This window comes from Marmota flaviventris, chromosome 2 (assembly GCF_047511675.1).
Source record: "Marmota flaviventris isolate mMarFla1 chromosome 2, mMarFla1.hap1, whole genome shotgun sequence".
In the NCBI taxonomy this organism is placed as follows: domain Eukaryota; kingdom Metazoa; phylum Chordata; class Mammalia; order Rodentia; family Sciuridae; genus Marmota; species Marmota flaviventris.
In genome coordinates this window covers 104,409,346-104,433,344 of record NC_092499.1, presented here as the reverse complement: position 1 = coordinate 104,433,344, position 23,999 = coordinate 104,409,346, and the positions used below count along the sequence as shown (strand labels likewise).

The window sequence follows — 23,999 nt, the reverse complement described above, 5'->3', positions numbered from 1 at the left end:
CAAAAACATCAACTACGTGTTAAGAAACAACAGTTTCAAGTGAGAATCAGCTAATGGTGGTGCAAAGGTGGCTTCTGCAGGTGCTTGGAGGCCCCAGGAAGCCTCCGCAGGTAAAAGGGTCTGACATAGGGTCGTGGTTTCCCACCCTGACCTCATCATCCCTATTCCCAGGCCTCTCATTTACACCTCTTCTGGAGGAACAAAAGAAGCGGCTCTCCCAGAGAGGATATACTCCGATTGACTTTTCCTACCAAGTTCTGGTAATAAAACTCTTCCCCGCGTCTGAGGCCACTCACCAGAAAGAAAGCGCAAACTGCGAGCCTCACCTGGCACTTCTTGAGCGTTTCCTTCGCTTGGGCTTCATCACCCTTCACGTCCTCCATCTGCCTCTGCAGCTGAGCCATTCTCCACTCCAGCTCTCCAATTCTTTCCCGCAGCTTCTCGTTCTCCTCCTTTAAAGCCTTCTCGCGGATGGCAGCTCCCACCTGGCTTTGCTCTGAAGCATTGCTCCGGCTGGCCAGGACCTCAACATTCTGTTAAAAACAAGGATCTGTGAACAAGGGAACTGGAGTCCACAGGCAGACCCCGGGCTGTGAGTAGCTGACACCTACGAAAACCCACCATGTGCCAGGCTTTGTGCTTGGTTAGGGCTGGAGGGGGCTCGGCAATGACAGCCTGCAGGCCACATCCAGCCTGCCCACTGCTTTAAATAAATGAAGTAGGCTGGTGGTGAAGCTCAATGGGTGGGAGAGCACATGCTGTGCTGTGCATGCACAAGGCCCTGGGTTCCAATTCTCAGTGACAAATAAAAAAAAAAAAAAGAAAGAAAAGTAAACAAACAACAAGTTTCTCTGTGAACACAGCCACGCCCACTCATACACAAATTGTGGCTGCCTTAAAGCTACCATGGCAGAGACAGCCAGAAACCCAAAGAGGTAAGGCCTCTGCTGTCACAAAGCCCAAAAGATTTGCCATCTGACTCTGTAGAAAAACTTGCCAGTTCTCACCTGTGCTATGTGCTTTCCGTGGGCTCGCCACCCTGTAACAAGCCTCATGGTGAGTGCTGCTCTCCTCAAAGATGAGGAGATTGGGGCTCAGGTAGATTAAGTTGCTCAAGATCACTTAGAAAGAACTGCACTCGGGCAGATGGAATCCAGAACCTGACTCAGCTCTCGCCTTCCAATGTGTTCACTTCCCTGCCCTTTGTCATGGGCAGGGCCCTTAATAAAAGCTCACGATGGAGGATGGCTTGTGTGCACAGGTTTGTTAATGTCCAATATAAAACAAAATAGCCACGCTCAGAGCCATGCTCTAGGCGCTATCATCTGAAAGTGACTCAAGCTGCACCCAATTCACAGAGGAAGAGAACGGCAACAACTATGGCAGTTCCTGTCGATTCCTTCTCTCTTAGATTAGTGTCCCATGGAAGGTACTTTGAGAACTGCTGATCTGGTCAAATGCACTCATTGTACAGGTGGAGACTGAGACAAGGAAAGGGGAAATGGCCAATCCAAGCCCATGCTACTGATGTGCAGATCCTACGAAAGCCCAGTTCATCTGCCTTAGTATCACTCTAGGGCTTGTCCCTGGACCAAAATGTCATTTTTCCCTCCCACGCTCACTCAGGCTCCTCCACCTACCCTTTCTGCTTTTTATTGGGGGCTTAGCAACTTATAGCTATGGCAAGTGGTCTTGTCCAGAGTTCCAACTCTTTGGGCAGTCGTCTGGGCTTTTCTCCATTTCTCCATTGCTTCATAGATGCCCATATCTTCAATTCTCATTCTCATGAAATGACAGTGCAGAGGCGTGCAAGGAAAGACTCAGAGGACAAGATTTGACCCTAAAAGCCTGCCATACAGCCCACCAGAGAGAGTTATCTAGTAAAATTGTTTGCTTACTTGCATCGCCCTTTGGAAAGCTCTTTAAATCTTTTAACAGTAGAGTAAGCTGTACTATCCTGATCTTAACCAATTAGAGAGTTTCAGAAACCAGAGCGTCTTTTTACAACCCCAAATGTTTCATTCTATACATCTTAGAAGACCCATTAGCACCAAGCAGCTGAGTTTACAGTAAGATTAGGTGACATCCCTAGGAGCAAACTAAGGTGCAAGTGGCTGGAATTTCTCAGGATATACCAACTTCTAATGAAACCAGCAAGAGAATGCACCACAGAGATGAACACAGGAGAAAGGAAACGTTGTTGAAATCCAGAGGAATGATCTAAAGAATTCAATAGCCAATCACTCTAGCCCATTCCTGCCCTAACTCTTTTGTCTTAAGAGAACACAACACCAAAAGTATCAAGACAGGGTGGTACTGACATAAGGACATAGAGATCAAGGAATAGAACAGGAAATCCAGACATACACCCTTACATTTACTGTCGATCAGTTTCAACAGGATGTCAAAATCATTTAGTGGGGAACACATGTCCTTCAACTGCTGGACAGCCATACGCAAAGGAATAGAATAAGACTCTTTCCATACGTGACACAGAAAAAATGAACTAAAAAATGCATCATAGACCTAAATGTAAAAGCTAAAACTATAAAATCCATGGAAGAAAAACACAAGATTCAATATCTGTGATCCCACGTTAGGTGAAGACTTCCAAGCTTCAACACCAAAAAGCACAATTGATAAAACAAAAAGGTACGAGACTCCTTCAAATTCAAAACTTTATGTGCTGCAAATGGTACCATCAGGATGCTGCCAAGACAACCCCTTCAGTGAGAGAAAATATTTACAAATCAAATGCTCGATAAAGGACATTCATAAAAAAATATATAAAACATTCTTCAAATTAATAAAAAAGATAAATGAGTCATTTTAAATGGCCAAAAGCCAATTAGATATCTTTCCAGAGAAGATTTACAAAAATCCAATAAGCACACGAAAAGATTCTAACATCATTAGTCATTAGAGAAGAGCAAATCAAAACCACAATGAAGTGCCAATTTACACCCACCTAGCACAGCTATAATTAAAAAGACAAGAGCAAGTGCTGGGGAGGATGTAGAGAAATTAAAACCTTCGGACATTTCTAGTGGGGGTATAAAGTTGTGTAGACACATTAAAAATAGTTTGGTGGCTGCTCAAAATGTTAGAGTTATTGAGAGCCTGATAATTTCACTCATTGGTAAACACCTAACAGATATAAAAATGAATGTTCACAAAAAAACTTGTACATGAATGTTCATAGCATCATTATTCATAATATTCAAAAAGTGAAACAACCCCAAAGTCCATCAACAAATGAATGAATAAAAGAAAAAAATAGGGCATGTTGGCATAGTATAGAGTAGAATATTATTTGACCACAAATAAGAAAGAAATACTGACTGCATGCTATAACACAGATGAACCTTGGGAAGATTCTGCCTAGTGAAATGAGCCAGTCCCCAAAAAATCCCATATGACATTTACATGAAATTTCTAGAATAGCAAGTCTACAAAGATGGGAAAGGAGTTAAATGGTTGGCCAGGAGGAATATAGGGAGTGGGCAGGAGAGACTGCTAAGAGGTATGGGATTTCTTGAGTCAGGGGATGAAAACGTTCCAGCATGGCCTGTGGCGATGGCTGCACAACTCTGTGAACGTGCTAAAGACCACTGGACTGTATGTCATGTGAATCATATCTTAATATAGCTGCTTTAAAAAAGGAAGAGAGAAGGGGAAACCTGGAGGCCACAGCAATGATGGTGTGGGGTTTGCTGCTCTCGTCCCAGTGGTTTGCTGAAGTGTTTGTGGGAGGAAACGCAGACTATAGATACCTGTCTGAACCTTTCAGTAAAGCAAAAAACACATCTGCAGTGGGTCTTTCACCTGGCAGACTCAGGAAGATGAAGATACCAACAACTAGACTGGTTGACCCTGGCTCTGGGTCTGACTAGCGCCCTGACATGCTAGATAAGGCCACTGGACTGTGTATGGATGTGCAGAATTTGGGTGTGCAAGTTCATGGCTCAGCTCCCAGCTGGCAGAGATAACCCCAACCCCGACTTTCACAGAGGCACATGCTGAGCATGACTCCGGGGAGTTTGTGTGTGTCACACACCGTTTGTGTATGTCCATACATTTAGTCCTCTTGTGATCCTTTGTAAAGTGAATATGCTTTTCTCTAGGTCTTCACGTTATGGTGAACCACATTATGTTTACAAAGAACTTAGAAGCCTGTGTTGGCAAACCTTTCTAGAAGCACTCTCCTGTTCTGGTCCTCCCCCACCCCCTTCTCCACACACCCAGTTCGCTATTTTATACAAAGTTCATAGAGCAAATTTCTTTTCCTGAAACCATATCTAATTTGCTTATAGCAGTCCTGGAATCAAAAAAGACAAATAAAACTACTGTCTCTTTGTTGGAGGCAAGTACTACCTGCAGGCTCTTCTCTATGACCTGCTAGCAAAGAAAACTGGTCTAGAGCACCTCCCAGGCCTCTCCACTCTGAAATGCTTCAATCTAGGCATCACCTTTTCCAAAGGCCACAGAACCACAGCATGATAGGGTGAGGAAAAAAAGCTACTCAGAGGTCACTGGGCACAAACACTGAGACCCCACTCACAGTGCTGAGCCTGTGTTTCTGGGACGCTTTGATCTTAAGTCCTACGAGTCATAACAAGATTAGAGAGGATGTGCCATCGGAAAGGAAACCAAAGAGCATGCTTTTGATTTACTTAGCTACATCAGCCACTTGTGATGCTTATTTTTAAAAGGATCCTGTGGATTTGCTTTTTAGCATTTCATTATTCACTCATACAGACGTCATAAATAGCTTAACAAAAATCAACTCTGATTCTTTTGCCACCCCAGGAAGTTGGAAACACTGTACTAGGTAATATTCAGAGAGGCAAAAGTAGGAAATGTGTAATTTTCTATTGTTTTCAAGACTGGACCATCACTAAAAGCCGAACTCAAATCTTTTTTTTTTTTCACCTATCAGGCAGCCAACGTCAAAAAGATTTGACAATACTGAGTGTGAGTAGGACGAGGAGATGGCACCCTCATCCATTTCTGGGGGAGCACCCTGATCCATTGCTGGGAGGGTGAGAAACTGGTAGGAGCTCCAGTTTTGGTAGTATATAATTGAAATTATAATGTACCTTCTTTTGGTCTCTTGTACTTTCTAGCACTTCATCCTACATGAATGCAAAATAGCATACATATGGCACTATGATAGCCAAAGACTGCCAACAGCCAAATGCCAATTCATCAGGCACTAAATAAGTTACATGGGTTCAATGGTATTCTGTGGAGCTGGGGGAAAAAATGAGAAAGTGGGGAATAAGACAGAATAGAGCACATAGCGCCATTCTGTGTGTACAAAATGAAGGTAAGGGGGGATAGATACATATCTACTGGGCTCCACTAGAGACTGGCTGTGAGAAAGAAACTGCAGCTATGAAAAAAGTAGGGAGAAGTTCTCAATCGCAAACCCTCTTGGAATTTTTGAACCATGGGAATTCAACATGTACATTTTCTTTTTCAATGCTGACCATCAATGGCCACAGGCATTTGGAGGACAACTCACCTCCTCAGCCAAGTTCTCACCTCCTCCAGCCTCTGAAACCCCTTCCTGGCCGATTCACAAGCACTTCTGGGCCATGAAAGATAGCGGAGACGGAGCCCTGGAGCAGCTGTACAAACAGAGCAGAGCGCCAACTCTCCCACGCTGGTTTACATAGTTAAGCAATTCCTTTTCACCACATATAGCTGGGAGAGTAGAAAAGGCCCAGATGGCCCGGGACTTGCAATTGCATGAGTGATTCTCCAACTTTTCCACCCAAGCAATCCTCAAGTAGAGAAGTCCAACATAGGGTGAGAGAAATCCCAAGGGCTGTGAAAAACTGCTTTCAATACTCAGTTTTTCCACTGAAAATGTCTGTAAGTCTTGCATTTGACAACTAACATTTTTCATTTTACACCATGTCTCTTTTTATATTAAAAATACTGTAAGCTTGGTATTCCTGGAAGGTGCAGCTTTTGCCCTGTGATTTTGCCAAGCACCCTCCTCCCCACACACTCTGCACACAAACATGTATCACAGTCTAAGCAACAACCATAAATCATCTCCAGAATAGAATTTTCACCTTTACTTCAAAAAATGCATAGCACACCTGTAATCCCACCAGCTCGGGAGGCTGAGGCAGGTGGATCCCAACTTCAGAGCCAGCCTCAGCAACTTAGTGAGGCCCTGTCTCAAAATTAAAAAATAAAAAAGCTGGGGATGTGGTTCAGTGGTTAGTGTCTCTAGTACCAATAGTATCTAACAGTGTAGAGGAGGGAACAAGGGCTTTGCAGTTGGCCAGATCAGATTCAAACCCAGAATGTGCCGCTTGCTAGGGTCTTCCATTGGATCTGGCCTCACAGAGCCCATTTCCTCATCTGTAAAAGGGGATGAAGCACCTACCCAGTCCATTAGTGTCAGTATCTGGTTAAGTGAGGCGACTGCTCTTGCAGGTGTGTTATTATGGTTGGTAGATCCAAAAAACCTATATCTGTTTCCCAAAAGGGAGGGACTGTCCACAGCTAGCCACTGTGCTTGTCCATCACCATGCTTGGCTTCAGGCCATGACCTGCATATTTTTACCAGCTACAAATGAAGCCTACTCTTCTCAAAAGAGACCATCGAGATGGTCTCAGAGTCTTTCCAGAGCAACTGCTCAAAGATGACCCCCATTTTATTTCAAGGAAAAAGTCAGTTTTCTTGGCTGGCTAATTCATTAAAAATTTAAGACCTTTCCCAATCAAGGTTGATTGGTAAATTGATAGCAACTAAGAAAACAATTCTTCCCAAAGAGGAATATTTTAATATGTTGAATTGCTAAATTTCTACTACTTTTAAGATACTTAACTTTTAATCATGTGCTCCAATTACTAATTTAAAAGGAGGGGAGAAAAAAAAGAATATTTACTTGAATCACACAGACAAAAAGAACAAAACTACACTCTTTACCAGATACAAATAATGACCTGTTTGCCAGCTCTTGTGATTAATGCCCACGTTGAGAAATATTCACACTGTCCCTGTAACAAGGGATATTTTACTCATAACAAACACAAAATCTCCAAACATCACCAACAGTGGCCCCGTCTGAATGTTTTGCTTGGTCAGAACACTTTGTAGAGCACAAATCTGACATCTGACTGTCTCGCTCCTGACGGAGAACAAGTCACCACGAAGGGCCGCCTGGCTCGTCCTCATGCAGACCCAACCCACAGACGTATCAGGTTTTACTAATTAACAAGGCCTCTGCCACGGCCAGCTTTTGTTTCTTTTCTGTCTCCCTTTTTCTGCTGAATGAGTGAAAACAGCTGAGGCGTGGAGACCAGGAAGGCCAGGGAGTGGAATGTTGGTTTGTCAGTTCCATCTCGCTGGCCACCCCACGCTCCAGTGTGTTGAGGTTGCAGGATCCCAGCTGAGAGGTACTAAAGTGTCCCTAGGTCAGCTCATTTGTTAGAGGGTTACTGTCTTTTCCCCAACACAACTGTGCAAGTCCACTCCCGACTGCACAAGGAGGGCCTAAGTCACCAATAATAAGTCCCTTCCTTACCTGGAGACAATAGGAAACCACACTCCTTTTGTTGTGTCTTCCGCTTCTCCCCAGCTGAGCAACAGTAACTTCTTTAGGTATAGAATCAGAATATATTTTGGTCATAAGGAGTTCCCTTCAGCCCTTTCCCTAGTCATCTGTAATTTCACTGGCCAACAGTTTCTAATCTGGAACTTCTCAAATTCAAATGAACATAGGAATAACCTGGGAATTTCAATAACACACTTCGTTCTGCTCAAGAAGCCTGAAGCAGGCCCAGCACTGCATTTCTGACCAGCTCCCAGGTGATGATAATGGCGCTGGTCTGCAGATCCCACCGTGGCCCAAGATCTAAGCCACTCAGACACTGCTCAGACTCTGGAAGGGGTGTGGGTTCAGCTCCCAAATGGTCAAGTCCTTCATGCTTCTCAGCACAACTCTAAGACGGGAGTAAGTGTGATGAAAGGAAGTGACAAATAAGTTAAGGGTGCTCATTACCAAATCCTCAAATATCTTCAAGGAAGAGTCAATTCCAAAGCCAAGAATAGACAATATTCAATTTCATTTTGCTAAAAGATGCAGCCTGCAACCTATTGCAGGATAACTTTAGGAGTCATTGAACTTCCATCTGCCCTCAGTTTCCTCCTAACATGAAAGGGTCAGTCTAGTTAACTTCAATGTCCCTGGTTGCTCTAACATTGTAGGATTCTAGAATGAACCTGAAGAAATCAGGCCATATTAGGCAATCATGGAATTAAGTAAATGAAGACGTGCAGAGGTTTTACTCCTACAACATCACATTAGTGTGTTATTTCCAAAGGCTGTCAGCTTATCCAGGGCATTTGTGTCAGCATCCCTGAGTACAGTAGCCACCACCTAGAGCTGAGGACCATATCTAATGAAGGAAACTTCCTGACAATAAGGCAGAACAAAGTGGTACTAGCTAATTCTCTCTCTGCAGTCACTAACTTACCATAACTCAAGGCTAAACAGACAATGTTTCACAAAATTTTTATTTACATCCTGTGTTTTTGGTGCCTTGCTGATATTCTTCCTGTGTATGGAACTGCCTAAAACTCCCTTTTATCATATTTGATTATTCAGTTTTTTTTCTGCAGTAGCTCAATAATTACGACACTTAAAATATAATTAGCCTCCTTACAAAGTGAAATAAGTTAATATGGCTTCCCTTTAAATTATCAAGAAGACAGCAAGATTTACAGAGTGGTCTGCAACTCAGACACAGGTCCAAAATAAAAGTTGTGATAATAAAATCCTCATACTTGTTCACAAAATGCATTTCACATAGGTTCTCATGAGAGCCACACAATAAATCGGAGATACTCAAAATGGGAATAAAAATACCTATGATAAAAAATGCTCTGCACCAAATTAGGGAAAATAGTGATTTTCCCAAAAGGCAACATGCTTAACAGTTCAGGCCTCAACATACAGTATGATTCTGTTCAAATGAAATGTCCAAAATAGGCAAGTCCAGAGAGACAGAAAATAGACTGGCGGTTGACAAAGGATGTGGGGAGAGGGAATTCAGATGACAGGACTTCATCTGAGAGTGATGGAAATGTCTTAGAATTAGACAGTGGTAATGGTTACTCAAAATGTTAATCAATAAACACTGAATTATATGGAAATGGTGAATTTTTGTGTTATGTGAATGTTATCTTGAGAAAAAGAAGTGGGGGGGGGGGGAGAAAGCTCAGGCCTTGGCATCAACAGACCTGAATTGACCTTCCTTGTTCTTCTCAGAGCCTCAGTTGTCTGAAAAAATGAACCCCAAGACATTATACAAAACACTTAGCATTGCTTCAAGCACAGAGTAAGAGCTCTGTTGAGGATGGCTATACATTCAGGTCAGGCAGGCCAAAGCCACACAACCAGGACTTGAACCCAGCTCTCTGGCTCTATGTGGGACCTCTGCGAGTTGCTACTAGGTTCTTCCAAAGCGGGGAGGGCAACAGCTTCAGGGACCATCCCCCAACCCCTACTTAGCCATGGAAGGGAAAAGAAGAATCCAAACCTGCCAACCAGGAGCTTTAGCTAACTAAGCCCACACTCACTAGACTGCATGCAGGGGCTTCTCTAAAACACAGCTCAGTTCTATACTTCTAACTGCACTGTGGCCTTTTATTTTAACACCACCCCTTTTAAAAATCTTACAAAACATTCCTCAGTCTCCCTGGGTCCTCTCAGTCGCTTGGACATAAAAGAACTTATGTCCTATTGTTAAGACCCCCCACACACATGAAGGCTAGTCTAATGTGACCCTGTGACCAGCATGTGAAATTTATGTTAGTGCCCAACACCCCCCCTGGCTGTGCTGTCAACCTTCAAGGAGCTGCTGAGCAGAAAGGGACTCCACCCAGACAATCCCATGCTCCAGAGTTCTATGTCACTGGGGAAAAAAAACAAAAACAAAATGGGGGGTGGAGACAGGAAAAAAGCAGGGGTTAGACTCTCAATTAGATTAATTTGGTCACAGAAGGCCACATGTCCTTACAAATGGTTGCAAACCAGCTCGCTGTCAGGACATACATGTTGGACGGGTCCAACAGGATTTTTTTTTAAAGAAGATAAACAAGAGGGTTTTCCCGAGCATTGCCTCCTGGGGAGGTGTAGAAAGCCCTCCAAGACAAACCTCCAAGCTCACAGGTCTTAAGCAAAGCCACAGTTCTGCACTGTTCCCCTTCCCAGAAATTTTGTTTTTTTATGAAATCTGATCCTTCCACTTTTCCATTTTGCTGCTACCATGTGTCCACAAATACTGAGAGGATCAAACCTCAACTATAAAAAAATATGCAATTTTTTAAAACTTAAATAAAAATGCTTAGAACAAGAATGTTAATCTGATGGCCAATATCATGAGTGCCTCTTTGCACCCTCACACTGGAGCAAATTACCATGTACAAAATTACTGCCTTTTCCCTTTGTCCCTCCACCAGCATGGCTACAAAACAATGCCAACCAGGACCGGGGGGCAGGAAGGACTGGCACGGCCTTGAGGGGCAAAAAGCTGGACACGATTCCTACCACCCCCAGGTGGAGCACAGGAGACCCCTGCAAAGCCTGCATTTGGTTCTCTGCAGGCCACTCTGGGGTCAGCAGCCAGCATCACCTGTCAGGCAAAACAGGGCCAGAAACAGAAATGTCCTGATCCAGGTGTGCTCACCTGCGCACTCTGAGGTTTTGCCCATGTAAAAATTCCTCTCAACTGCAGTTTGGTTTTCTTAGAAATGGGGGTAGAGTTTATGGATCTATTCATTGCACAGATCATGAAAAATGAAAGAACAGAGTGGCGTGTGTCAAAGCACCACTCACAGTAGAAAGAGCAAATAGGGTCCAGGAAGGAATTGTGATGCCCATCCAGAAGTTACAGAGCAGAATCAGACTTCCTTCTAGGCAGAGGCTTTGCGACTTTCTGGTCTGTTTTTTTTTCCTTGGACCAATTATCTCCCAGCCATGCTATGGGCACAACTCTCACAAAGTCACTCCTTTTCTGAGTGGAGAATAAAATGTCACCTTCCTCTTCTGATGAACTGGGAAAGGCAGAGGGGTGGAGCAACCAAGTCCATCAAACACCAGGGCCATTCTAGCGTGGGCTACTATATTGGCTTTTGTTACTGTGACAAAATACCTGAGAGAGTCAGCTTAGAGGAGGAAAGATTTTAGTTTGGCTCAGGGTCTCAGGGTCTCAGTGGATAGGTATCTGGCTCCATTGTTTCTGGGCCTGTGGTGAGGCAGCGCATAATGACAAAAGTGCATGGCAGACCAAAGCTGTTCACCTCATGGCAGCCAGGACGCAGAGGGGAAAAACAAGATATAGTTCCCAAGGGCATGACACAAGGACCTATTCCCTTCAACTAGGTCCCACCTCTTACAGTTTCTGTAACAACTCCCATCTGGAGTGCCTCGCGTGTCAACCAGAATGCCCTGTGAATCACCCGGGGCATTGGTGCACTCCCCAAATGTTTCCATTCTCCCCTCCAGTCACAAGTATTCCCCGCCCTCTTTATATCAGGTGTGACCATATGACCAGTTTGGTCAATGACTGGTGAGAAGTGGCATGCGTCATATCCACGTTCATACTCCAAGAGCCCAGCAGTGGTTCACCGTGTCCATTCCCACTGCTGCAGAGATCACAACACCTGGGTTCTCTAGAGACTCTCTGATGAGCCAGGTAACCCACCTTCACCCCATCCTGGAAGTGTAGCATGCACAAGAAATAAGCTTTTCTTCACATTAAGCTACCAAGATGTAGAGCTGCTTATTATTGCAGCATAACCTAGCTGAGCACATCACATAAAGACCTGCCTCTTGCAGGTTCAGCCTGCCCACCTCAAGTCTACAGGGAACAAAATCTCCAGTACTTCATAATCTGCATTCCCACAAACCAATGTAACTTGGGCTTCCAGAGTCAGATTCAGGTTCCTGACTGACCTATCAGTCACGTGACACTAAGCCAATCAATTACCCTTCATGAGCCATTGTCTCCTCAGTTTTGAAATGGCATGCAGGTCATGATGAGGTTGAGATTTAACATGTATAAAGTACGAAGCATTTGGACAGGAATGTAGGACACACTAAAGAAACTGTAGTGATTATTGGTGACTCTCACCATTATTAGTACCCTGTTTTTATCATGTAACAGCTATGAAGTAGAGCCTTTGTTTTCTGCTCTGTATTATGGGGAAGTTATGTCCATTCCAGGTGGCTACCAGGGCTCATGTCTCTGTGCAGGCACCCAGCACAATGCTAGGCACAGGTAGCAGCTGCTCCATAACTGTGGATACCTCCCTCCCCCTACTAAGCCCTTTATCCAGCCTGTCCTGAGCAAGCCTGTGTCACTCAGCTTTCCATTACTGTGAGAAAAACCTGAGAAAATCAACTCAAAGGAGGAAAGGTTTATTTTGATCCAGTTTAAGAGATTTGGGTCCATGGTCACTTGCCCAACATATCCTTCAAGTAAGCCCAGGCTCCTAATGTTTCTACCACCTCCCAAAAGTGCCACAAGCTGAGGATCAAACCTTCAATACATGAGCCTTGAGGGAATAACTAGATACAAACTGTAGCAGAGGCAAGGATGACCCAAGGGCTGATGAAATTGAAGTACCACTCTGTACATGTGGAGGAACCCATCCTTAACTGGCGTTTGGCTCTGGGCTCCAGATTGCCCTCCAGGCCCAGCTGATGGGAGTCTCCTCCCCAACCCCAAGCCACATCACTGGCTGCCAGTTACTGAACCACAAGCACTGAACCTACCAAGTGACTTGGACCTAAGGGGCCCTGCACACCAGCCTGCCCACAGAGATACCTGCAGTAGCCCAGGTGACCCATTGGGTTTGGAAAATGCTTTTGGATATTATTTGCAAAGATCTAACCCATCCCTGGGACCAGGTTTGCAAGAGTGGAGAGGTGTCTTGCCAGGGCTCCTATTGACTTACTGTTGAGGATCCAGAGAGCCTGGTCCCATCCCAGGCCTAGCTTTGACAATTACGGTACAGTGAGTCTCTGAGAAGAAACAGACCTGACATCTAGAAAAATCTGCCATTTGCCACAAAATCTCTGGTCAAACACTAAAGGCATCCCAAACTGTTCATCCTTGGGCAGGAGCTTAACAAGGTACTGTCACTGTACTGAAACCTCCTAACTGTTCCCACACCTCTGAAAGTGGCCTAAATGGAGGAATACTAGCGGCTGCATAGAAGCCCCAGTCCTGAACCAACGGCAGCCCCTGGGATTATCTGGCTTGAGCCAATCACAACTCATTGAGCCTCATTTCCACAGCCACAAAATGTCAGAAAAGGGAACCTAATTAAGGACTTCAGTGCCCACTACTGATTGTCTATGCTCACTGAATACATGAGTTAAATAAGGCATGGTGCCATTCTTGGAGACTTAAAAATCCCACAGGACAGTTAAACATGTCCACAACTGGAAAAGAAGCAATCGCCAGCTAAAGAGACACTCATGGGCACTAGAATCTAGTGGTCTTCAAAGTCATGGCCATCTGTGTGATTAAGAAATGGTATCTGCATGACAGATAAAGGTTCTTTCCTCTCTCTGACCTATCAAAGTTTCGATTTCTGTAGATAAGCTAAAACAGACCTGGGGAGTCAAATGACTCACTCAAAGTAGGAAATGCCAGATTTTTTTACATTCAAACCCTAATTGGAATCTCCTATACTCCCTTCCATCTTCTCACCATCTCTCTGACAGATAAGAAGCCATCCTACCTTGTCTTCTTTAGGCTAAACTTTCCAAGGTCTGTCCTCACTCCCTGGGATGTAGTACCAGGTATTCTCTCAGCATAGGGCTTGAAACCACAGTGATGCTGCCTGGGAGTGTCTGGTCTTACTTCATCCTGACTGCCAACTAAAATCATCAGATCCCTCATTAGACTGTGCATGCGTGAAGGCCAAAGATGAAACCTGGGGCTAGAACTAAAGTCCACCAACTAAACAAAGTTTCAGCCACATCCAGTTTCCAGACCTACCCACATCCATTAGACCCTTCCCAGGACTTCTCCTTCAAAACTAATACTACAAGAACCACGGTGACAGAGAGTGTCACTGCTGGGGTTCTGCCCACATCCCTTCTATGGCTACCAGTCCCTTCCTTCTTTCCTCACCATCTAGGTAGATCCCAAATCCCTCTGGCCTGCATTCACTTCTCAGGTTCTAGAGATCATCTCTTGTCCCAATCCCAATGCCACTAAGTAATACCTTAACTTCCAGGACAAATAAGACAATACTATTTTCCTTTAAACCTTCTTCCCTTCCTACACTGCTTCTCCCCAATTTTAGCTACCATCCCACCCCATCCCATGCCAGGGGAACTGAACAAGAAGCCCAAGTGAACTGCTGGTGGATCCACCAAGAACACAGCCCTGGGCCAAGCAAGCACAGCATCCACTGAGCATTTACAGTATGTCAGGCATCATGCCAAGCGCTGTCTTTGGGTCATCTCATTTAATTCTTAGGTTCCCTCCACTAAGGGAGGCACCATTATTAACTATTGTTATTCTTTGCTTACATGTGAAGAAATGGAAGCACTGAGAAGTTATGTCACTTGCTTAAGTAGTTACTAAGCCAGTAAGCAAATGAGCCAGGATGTAACCATGGGTAGCCTGACCCCAGAGCCAGATGGTGAGCCCCTCTGGGTGGGCCTGCTGGCTGGCCTCCACACCCAGCCTTGCTCAGCGCCCGACACATGGTGCACTCACAGTCCAAATTTATTGAATTAATTAGCTTGATCTAGGTTTTAAGCATCTGGTGTTATGGTTTAGATATGAGGTGTCCCCCAAGAGCTCATGTGTGAGACAATGCAAGAAAGTTAAGAGGTGAAATGATTAGGTTTTGAGCACCTTAACCTAATCAGGATGTTAATCCTCCCAGTAGGAGTTAACTAAGTGGTATTTCCTATAAAAATTTTTTCCATCAGGTCATTTGGTCACAGCAGTGAAAAAGCTGACTAAAACACTAGGTATATAATATTGACCAAGCACACACACTATCATATACTGTGTGTATGTATGTGTGTGTATATATGCACATGTGTATGTATATCTGTATATAAATATATATAAATAAATATATCAGGATACAATGTTTTAGCTGTGTCATGGGCTAAATCTACTTCTGTTAGTTGGCCTGAAAAACCAACCCCAATTTATAACAATGTCTCTATGAAAAAATTCTGTCAACTTCCAAACACCCTACATAAAAATAAATTGTTAGCACCCTCTGTTCCTAAATTGAGTACTCAATTAGCAGATTCCTTCATTAGGATGTTATTTACCTCTGCATTACTAAAAAGAAAGACTGAAGTCTACCTCACTTTGTTGTCTCTTGGCCTCCGAAAACATGCTGGATTTCAGAGGAATGTGTGAATTGAACGTTCCACACCTTTTTCTTTTTCTTTCTTTTTTAAACAAAGGCTTCATTCTCAAACCAAATTTTCACAAAACAGGATAGTTCTCTGGGAAGCACAAAGGCTTGCTAAACCTGATGAGTGATTGCCTCAGTTAATGAGTCCTCGGTTCTCTGAGATGGTGGAGTCTTCATCTTGGAAGGAGCCTGTCATTTGTTCTAGCCACGCATTTTCCAGATGAGTGTTCTAGCCACTCCATTTCCTGAAGAGATTAAGTGGCTTGTTCAAAGTCACACAGTGAACTTGATGGCCTTACCTCAGACTTGACTCCCTGGCCAGGCATTATCTGTTAACCTAAAAAGCGGTTCCCATGCTCGCTGACCCAACCACGGCAGCTGAACTCCCGCCTCCTCCACCCGCACTGCCTGGGAGCCCAGGGAGTCCTTCTGCTTATCAGGCTCCAGAAAAACAGATTTTCTCTTTGCTTTCTGCTGCTGATAGTGGCTGCCAGCCAAGGGGAAAGGGTGTGAAGAAAAACATCTTACATTTCCTTCTCCACTTGAAAGAGGCATTCCCCGTACCCACCCCCAGCCCAGGTTCCCACCTACTCAATTCTAGAAAACCAGTTTCTAACATAGAGAGTGTCTAACACACACCTCACCTCCCAGCCCATTCACAGGGCGTCTTCCAGAATGATCTTGCCAGGGCAGCACTTCTACCATGACAGCTCAGAGCCCAGGATGAGTCCTAGCATATAATAAATTGAATCTCAGTGCCTGCCAACCTGACCTCTAAAACCTTCCTGAATCAACTTCAATCTCTTTAACCGATCTTGCCTCAGTCTTCCCTTCAAGACCTGATTCAGATAATTCCTCTCTGTACAGTGTGTCAGGCTCAGTCTCAACTATACAGTTCCCAGAACAAGAACCATATAATCTAGAATTCTCCCCAAGAGTATTGCAAGAATAAAAAGTACTGTGGCAGAGTCTTTGAGTTGTGACCTGGTCATATAATTCTGAAAAATTCTTAAAGTGGAGTCCTTTCTTAGAGAATCATAATCTACACTTTGCCTATGTAAAGGCTTTGGGAAGTTGTATAATATAAACAGCCACTTAACTTTATCCCAGGATTCAAAATTTATCTCAGATCTACCCTCCTTCCTCCACCTCCAGCACCTCCACACCAGTCCAGGTCACCAGCATCTTTCTCCTGGATGATAGTGTCAGCTTTCACGGGTCTCATCCTCTCTTCTACCCTCTCTAACCCACTCCCTACACACAAGGACAGAACATTATTTTGAATTCCAAACCAGATCATGTCACCCACTGCTTAAATGTTTCAATAGCTTTTTTGTACTCTTAAGGATCAAGGCAAAAATAAACCAAACAAACCTCCTTAACTCTGTCCACAGGGCCAACAGAGTCCACCAACCTTTCCAGCCCCATTTCATATTATACTCCTCCTCCTCACCCACCCTGTCCTTCCATTGGCTGTGAGGTTTCTAATTTCCCTACTACATTATTCTCCCTCCCGCCACAAGACCTTTGTACATATGCCTGCAAGACTCTGCTTCCACCTCTCTACAGCATTAGCTCCTATTCAGCTTTGGAGTCACTTCCTAAAGAGGACCATTCATGACCACCAGACTAGCCCTTCTTTTCCCTAAGCCTTGTCACAGTTGCAAATTTTTATTTACTTGTAGAGTTTTTTTTAAACACTTATATTCTCTTCCACTCTACTCTAACCCTTTTGAAGACAGAGAGCACAGGTCAATTTTTGCTCACTAGTCTGAATACAGAACCTGGACCCAAGTAAATACTTTTGAAAAAAATTGTTGCACCAATTGGTCTGAAGTGTGAGCAACTGTGGTGAAAAAGTGTAACACACTGCACTGTGTTCCATGACCCAGAGATGATCCTGGTGCACGTGAGAGGAGGTGAGGGAGCCTTCGCTCTACCTGGGCAGAAGAGCTACACTGGGAAGGAAAGCGAGCTGCAGGCATGAAAAAAAGCACAGCAAGACGCAGAAGCGCGTGCAGATGCCCGCTTTCTAGCTCATTCCATTTTACCTCTAGACCGTCCCCATCTCCAATCCTCAAGGGCAGAGAGAAGGTCGCCCCTCTTTCTAAATGGAGCTGAAGGCACTGGGAGCATGAAGTGTCCCTAATGTGAAGACCCTCTCTACTGCTGAGCTTCTTCCCCATAGGGCCCGTGAGGTCACATCCTCATGTGGTGCTAACCTGCAACCTTTGCTGCACAGCACACAGGCTCCTCTGGTCAAAGCTTTGAGAATCAAGTCGCCATTGGCAGATTCTGTAGGGCTGGCCTCTCGGCCACCCACAAGCTCCATGCCTGGGGGACCGCCCCATTTCTGGAAACAGTAGACCTCTCTTTAACCCCACTCTGTGGTTAGCAGCTGTCCCCAATGATTTTCCTATTAATGACACATACTAAGCCTAGAGTTAAAGAGGGTTGGGTTACTCATGACCTATTCTGGGGGCTTTCCCATTACTGGGTAAACGTTTAAGCTTGAGAGTGTGCCTTCATTCTTCTTCCCCATCTGAAACAGGGAGATACAAGTTAGGCAGTTTTCCTAGAATATGTTTTAACCAAGAGGAGCCCTGTCAGGACTGTCCCACCCTTCCCCCTTGCCAGAGACCCCTCCTCCAACCTAACCAGGCCTGTTCTTTGTTTCACAAAACAAACAGCCAGTTCTGCCTGCCAAGGCAGACAAGGTGCACTCAGGAGCAAACAAAGAGGTCCTCTTGCCTAAGGTGTTCTTTCCTGTTGTACTGATGCTGTCACTGGTGCCCTTTGTTTGAAGCCACCAAATGCACCAGGCACCCACGGGGACTGCCAGAAGCTCCCCGGGCCTGCATTGGCTGATAATATCACTCCCCAACCACAGCCATCCTCACACCATCAAACACAGTAGGATGCAGGCTCAAGGGCTGCCAGAGAGCATGGGACCTCCTATTCTGGAGTCTGCTGCTCTGTTCTGACTCTACAGAAAGTACATCCAAACACTGAGGCCACAGAACAGTCATTATGCTGGACCCCTCACCCTTCTCTCCTCTGACCAAGAGCATCCATCTGCTGGTACCCATAATGTACCAGATACTGTGCTACCAACAATCTTGAGCGTATCATCTTGTTTAACTCTCATCAAAAGTTCAGCAGGGAAGGCTCTGTTATGATCTGCATTTTACTGATAAGGAAGTGAGGACTCAGAACAGATAAGCAACATGCTCCAAATCATTAGGCAGGATGCTGAGTCTGACCCCAGAACACATGTTTTCATACTATGATACGAGATACTATGATGTTCAATAACATGCTGATAATTAGCTATTTGGCCACTGACCTTTTCTCTTAAAGGCCTTGATAATTCCTTTCTAAAACAGACATGGTAAAAAGCAGAAGCCTGTGCTAGATCCAAATATTAGGCTCAGCACAACTCTCAATCTATTCTGCCAATAATTCTGTTGGCACCTATGATTTTCTTGGAAAATGTCACATTTTGGGTTCAAGACCCTACAAAGAAGGGGCTGGAGTTGTGGCTCAGCAGTAGAGCGCTTGCCTAGCACATGTGAGGCATTGGATTAGATCCTTAGCCCCACACAAAAATAAATAAATAAAATAAAAGTATTGTGTCCATCTACAACTAAAAAGAATTTTTTTAATAGATCCTACAAAGAAGAAAAGGCAATTTGGGTTTTGTTTTAATTCAACAAGTAAATGTGAACCCATCAATTACACTCTAGAATAACCCTGTGAACATTTTCCCTGAAAAGACATACTTCCCTCCTTGTCTGTCACTCCTTTATCTTATCGCTTTTCCCCAGAGTTCAGGAGGCTCCATTTCAGAGTCACCCCTGGTTATCAGTTTTGCTTTCACAAGCAACATTTATCTGCATTGCTAAGACATTCTTGGCCTTCTGGAAATATGCTTTCATTTTTCTTGTCAATTAGTTGCTTTATGCGCTTCCAAAGTTATGCTTTTATATGAAAATAGATGCCTTCCCAATTCCCTCATCCTTCTCATGGCATTAAATTAACTTGCAATGGATCTGGGACACTAATACTTTATTACAGTCGATCTATATCAGAGAAAGTTCTGCTGGTCACAATCCAAGTCAAGGGAAACACCTCCCAAGACAGCACAGATTCGTCCAATGTTCTTCCTTGGTGTTTAGAAGCACCTCCCTCCCAAAGTTATCCATCCAAATTTTTAATATGCAGAACCTAAAGAGAGCAGGGGGCAATGCTTTTGCATTTTCCCAGCTAGACTGAGAGTCCCTGGGGCTCATGTTTATCATCATTCTTTCTCTCTCCCCTTGGGGGTGCTCCTAGGTCAAAAGGGCAAAGGTTGCTTTTGAGAGTCATTGCAGGTATAAAACCAGAAGTTCAGGTTTCACAAGAAATTTGATTTTAAAGGAACAAGGCAGAGGTAATAGGCATGAGGAATTCTTGGCAGAGAAGGAAGGCCTTCCCATCCGAGAGGACCAAGCACACTTGAGACCAGAGAGCTGTCAAAGGCTTCAGTCCCTGCATTTTACAATCCATAAGGAAGCTGGTGATGAGACCAGCACCAACTGTAAGGCCTCCTGATAACGAACTGACTGAGAAAGCAAGAAGGGTACCTAACCACAAAATGCAAGCAAGGTGCTAACAGTTGGTTTCTGGGTTACACATGCAAAGTATTTCAGTGAATGCAAAGGAAAACCTTCCTACAGTAACTACTGGAGACATCCATAGTTTAAGGACCCATGGGATGTAGCCAAATTACGTGAACCAATTCTCTACCCTACAAAGTCCTCAGAAAGATGGTGAAAGAAAGAAAGAAAGAAAGAAAGACCTTCTTTCAAGCAGTTGCTAGTAGAGGTGATGACAACTACCTCCACTGCTCCTGTCATACAAGCAACAGGTGGTAAGTCCTTAAAAAGGGGCAAAGAAAAAAGTTATTGCATGCAGAGGAGAAGAGGAGATACCTTTTGGCCTTACATTTCACATCATACACGAAGCACATGGAGATATTTAGAGGGATGGCAGACACCAGTGTCTGAGCTCATGCCTAGACAACTCAAATTTCCAGGGAACACCCTTGGCCCAAATCTGCTGGACAGGATGCCAGCTGAATACTGTGCACCATCACAAGTGGCTGGGGTTCAGGAATGAACAGAAACACATCATGCAGCTATTCTGGAATGGAAAATCTAATACACCAGTTTGCAATTAGTTTAAAATGAAGAATAGGGACCATTTAGTTCAACAGAGAAAGAACAGAAAGTTCATAGGATTAGGTCTTTTCCCAAAATAAAATCCATCCCTCCTCAGGCTTTCACATTTTCTATTTTTAATGGCCCAATCATATAGAAGCTTATTATAAGCCACTCACAAGGGTGTTAAATGCTGAATCCAGGTGCAGAGAGAAACAAAGGACAACGAACAGAGGTGATGGCAGAGGTGGGCTCTTTCACACCCAGAAATTCAACAGAACCATAGCAGAGACCTAAAGACAAGTAGAGAAGAAAGAGAATTCCACACCTTTGTACTTTCATCATGAATAAAACTTCTTGGCCTCCAGTTAGGAATAAAGATCCTCCTCAACTCCTCATTCTCACTCACACACTATCCAGTTACAAATGCTCATTCAGTGGAAAACAAAATGCCTCCAGACTAGTCGATAAATGTAAAATTTTTAAATGGCAAGAGCACAGGCACATAAAATTGATGGCACTTGGAGCCTCCATTCCTTGCCTTGGAGATTTATTTTTTAAATGACTTTCAGGTTTATAACCTCAATCAATGCTTTCACATATCTCTGATTATTGATCTCATTCTTCTAAGTCCTGTGGGCTACAACAGTGGTATATGACTTTATCCCCCACCCACACATATGTAGGAGAGGAACCTGGGTCTCTAGTGGATCTAAATCTTGTCTTCTTTATCTTTTTAGTTCTATTGCCTGAACCAATCTCATATATACAATTGGAGCTCAATAAATACATGTGATATCACTGGAGTTGCAAAGTGGTACTCCAGAAGTTTCTAAAATCTAATGACATATCTTCTCATGTACATGAGTGTGTATGTGCTCCTGTCAGGGAATTGAGTTTAAGGTTCATCCAAAAGTCCTACTAAGCAATTGATCCTCTATTCTGTACTTAATCTCTAAAAAGGAAAGAAAAGGAAACAGAAAATGCATTTATCTCTTTCAGTTTAATCAGATAGACTTTTAATCCATTGTTTCTGCTCATTGAGATCATTTTCAATCTTAGGTGCATCATCTTGTACTTGGGCTGTCTCTGCCTGCTTGGAGGCACTGACAGAAGTGATATGTTTGTTTTCTATGTCTTCTGCCATAAAAAACAAATTAAAAGGACAGGATCAAGAGTTCCATCATCCATCACTAGGAAACTCCTTCCACATCTGTCTATGACCCCAATCTCCTTGACTAATAACTCTGTCAAAAGGAAAGAGAAACATATTTGAGTAATTCTGAATAAGTTTTTGCTAACTTCAAGAGATCACCTCTTTCTTTAGGTTTTACTTCAATTTTTAATATTTTCAAAAGGATAAGAGCATTTTAAAAGGATATTACTGAACTTTATCACTATTAACTCCATTGCAAATTCAAAATCATGAACTCATACTAAAAGCATGAATTTTGGTTTAATATATTTACTTTCCTTGCTTTGTTAATTCCCGATATCAAATCAAACTTCAGAGACATAAATACTCACAAACTCACATATGCCTGCTAGACTAGTCCCCTTACCCCATGTGTAGAAGGACAGATGTGATCTTATGTTTCTCAATGAGGAAGTCAAATTTGGAAGTTAAGTGCCCCTACACAAGCAGTTGTTCAAGTCTCTGGGACAATGATTTGTTTCCCCTCAGTGACGTGTGAGTCTGAGGCTTATACAGATTCACAGTGGGCACATCTGAATCTTAGTATCTACCTCCTCTCTGTTCATGGGGACCCATACACTCAAGCTAAGAAAAAAACTTTGGCATAATTTTCAAAATTAAAGGTGAAGGTTTACTTCCATTTAGGAAATGTTTGTTTTCTCTCGAACAACAGAAACCATGATTGTGTATCCTTTTTCACTTTGCCCACCAGGAGACTCAGAGTCACAAAGGTAAATCTTCAAGACCTTTGAACTATTGCTCATAGAACATTCCCCTTTAAATGAGAACCAGGCAGTCCTTGATCTTATCACTGGGCTCCTAGGATTGGAGTGTCATTCTAAAGTATTTGTGATGTTTCAGAGGCATTACAGTTAGGCCTGCCTCCTCTTTGGAATTTCAATTACTGGGCCAATGTGTAGATCAGAACTCTAACTTCTGTGAAGAGGTGCCTGCTTATAGCTAAGTCTCCAGATTCCACCTTTGCTGTGCTGAGAAATCTACAGCTTTAGTATGAACCAATTGTTCCCCTCTACAAAAGTCATTGTCACTGAGAATTTCAGAGTGAAAGTTTGACATGAAGAAACAAAGTCTCCGTAAGTTGGTGGGAAAAAGGGAAGAGTGGAGTGGGTCCCACCAATACCAATCTGAACCCCACTTGGGATGAACACATTTTTAGAGAACTTTTATTGACATCATCTTGTTGTGAACTTCAAGCTATTCTCTAAAATAGACAGAGTAGACCGTTTCCTTATTGTATTATGGCATCTCTTAGTCCATTTTGTGTTGCTATAACAAAATACCTGAGGCTAGCTACTACATGAAAAAAAAAGGTCATTTAGTTTACAATTCTGGAGGTCCAAGAGCATGTGTCAAAATAACTTCTGGTGAGGGCCTCATAGTGCAGAGCAACACAGGAGTGTATGCAAGAAAAAGAGGTCACATAGCCAGAGAAAAAGCCAGAGGCTGGGGAGGGGACAGGCTTACTCTTTTGTAGCAGCCCACTACCACAAGAACTGAACCATCCTATTCAATATCACTCACTCCACAAGACCAGCACTAGCACCTTCACAAGGAAGGTCATGACCTAATCACCTCCTACCAGGTTTCACCTCTGAAAGTCTCCACCATCACATCATCTTTAATACTGTTAGTTTGGGGATAAAGTGTCTAACATTAATCTGCATGGGACAAACCAAATCTAAACCCTAGCAGAAGCATTATCCCATTGCTGTTCTGCCTCGTCGCTATGCTGTGAGCATCTCTGAACACAGGAACTATAATAGCAAAAGTTGGTGTGTGTGGTAGATTCATCAAACAGACATTCTTTGTCTTCGTCATCCCAGTCAATAAACACACGGGTGCCTTTCATGTGCCAGAGGTTGTGCATAAAGATGAATAAGGAGATCACAGTCATGTAGGGACGATAAGAGAGCAAGTTAATGGCACTGTAAGTGATATTAGAATATTTCCCTATATAGGCTTATTGTTTTTAACTACAGTCTTTTTTAACAGTTTTAGATTATAGAAAAACTGCTAAGATAATATAAAGTTCCCATATAGTTTCCCTTATTACTACAGTTTACATGAAATAAAGACACATCTGTCATATAATGAAACAATACTAAAATATAATTATGAACTATATGGCTAACATCTATATTGTACTTTA

The 23,999-nt window shown here is 43.4% G+C and overlaps 1 protein-coding gene across 2 annotated transcripts in view; it reads right to left on the bottom strand.

The window, feature by feature from the left end:
• Cgnl1 (cingulin like 1) overlaps positions 1-23,999 on the bottom strand; it is a 155,869-nt gene that overhangs the window by 34,179 nt on the left and 97,691 nt on the right. For both annotated transcript variants that reach the window (XM_027925993.2, XM_071608310.1), the window contains one exon: positions 327-533. In XM_027925993.2, the coding sequence (XP_027781794.2) occupies positions 327-533 (207 nt within the window). The remainder of the gene's footprint in view (positions 1-326; positions 534-23,999) is intronic.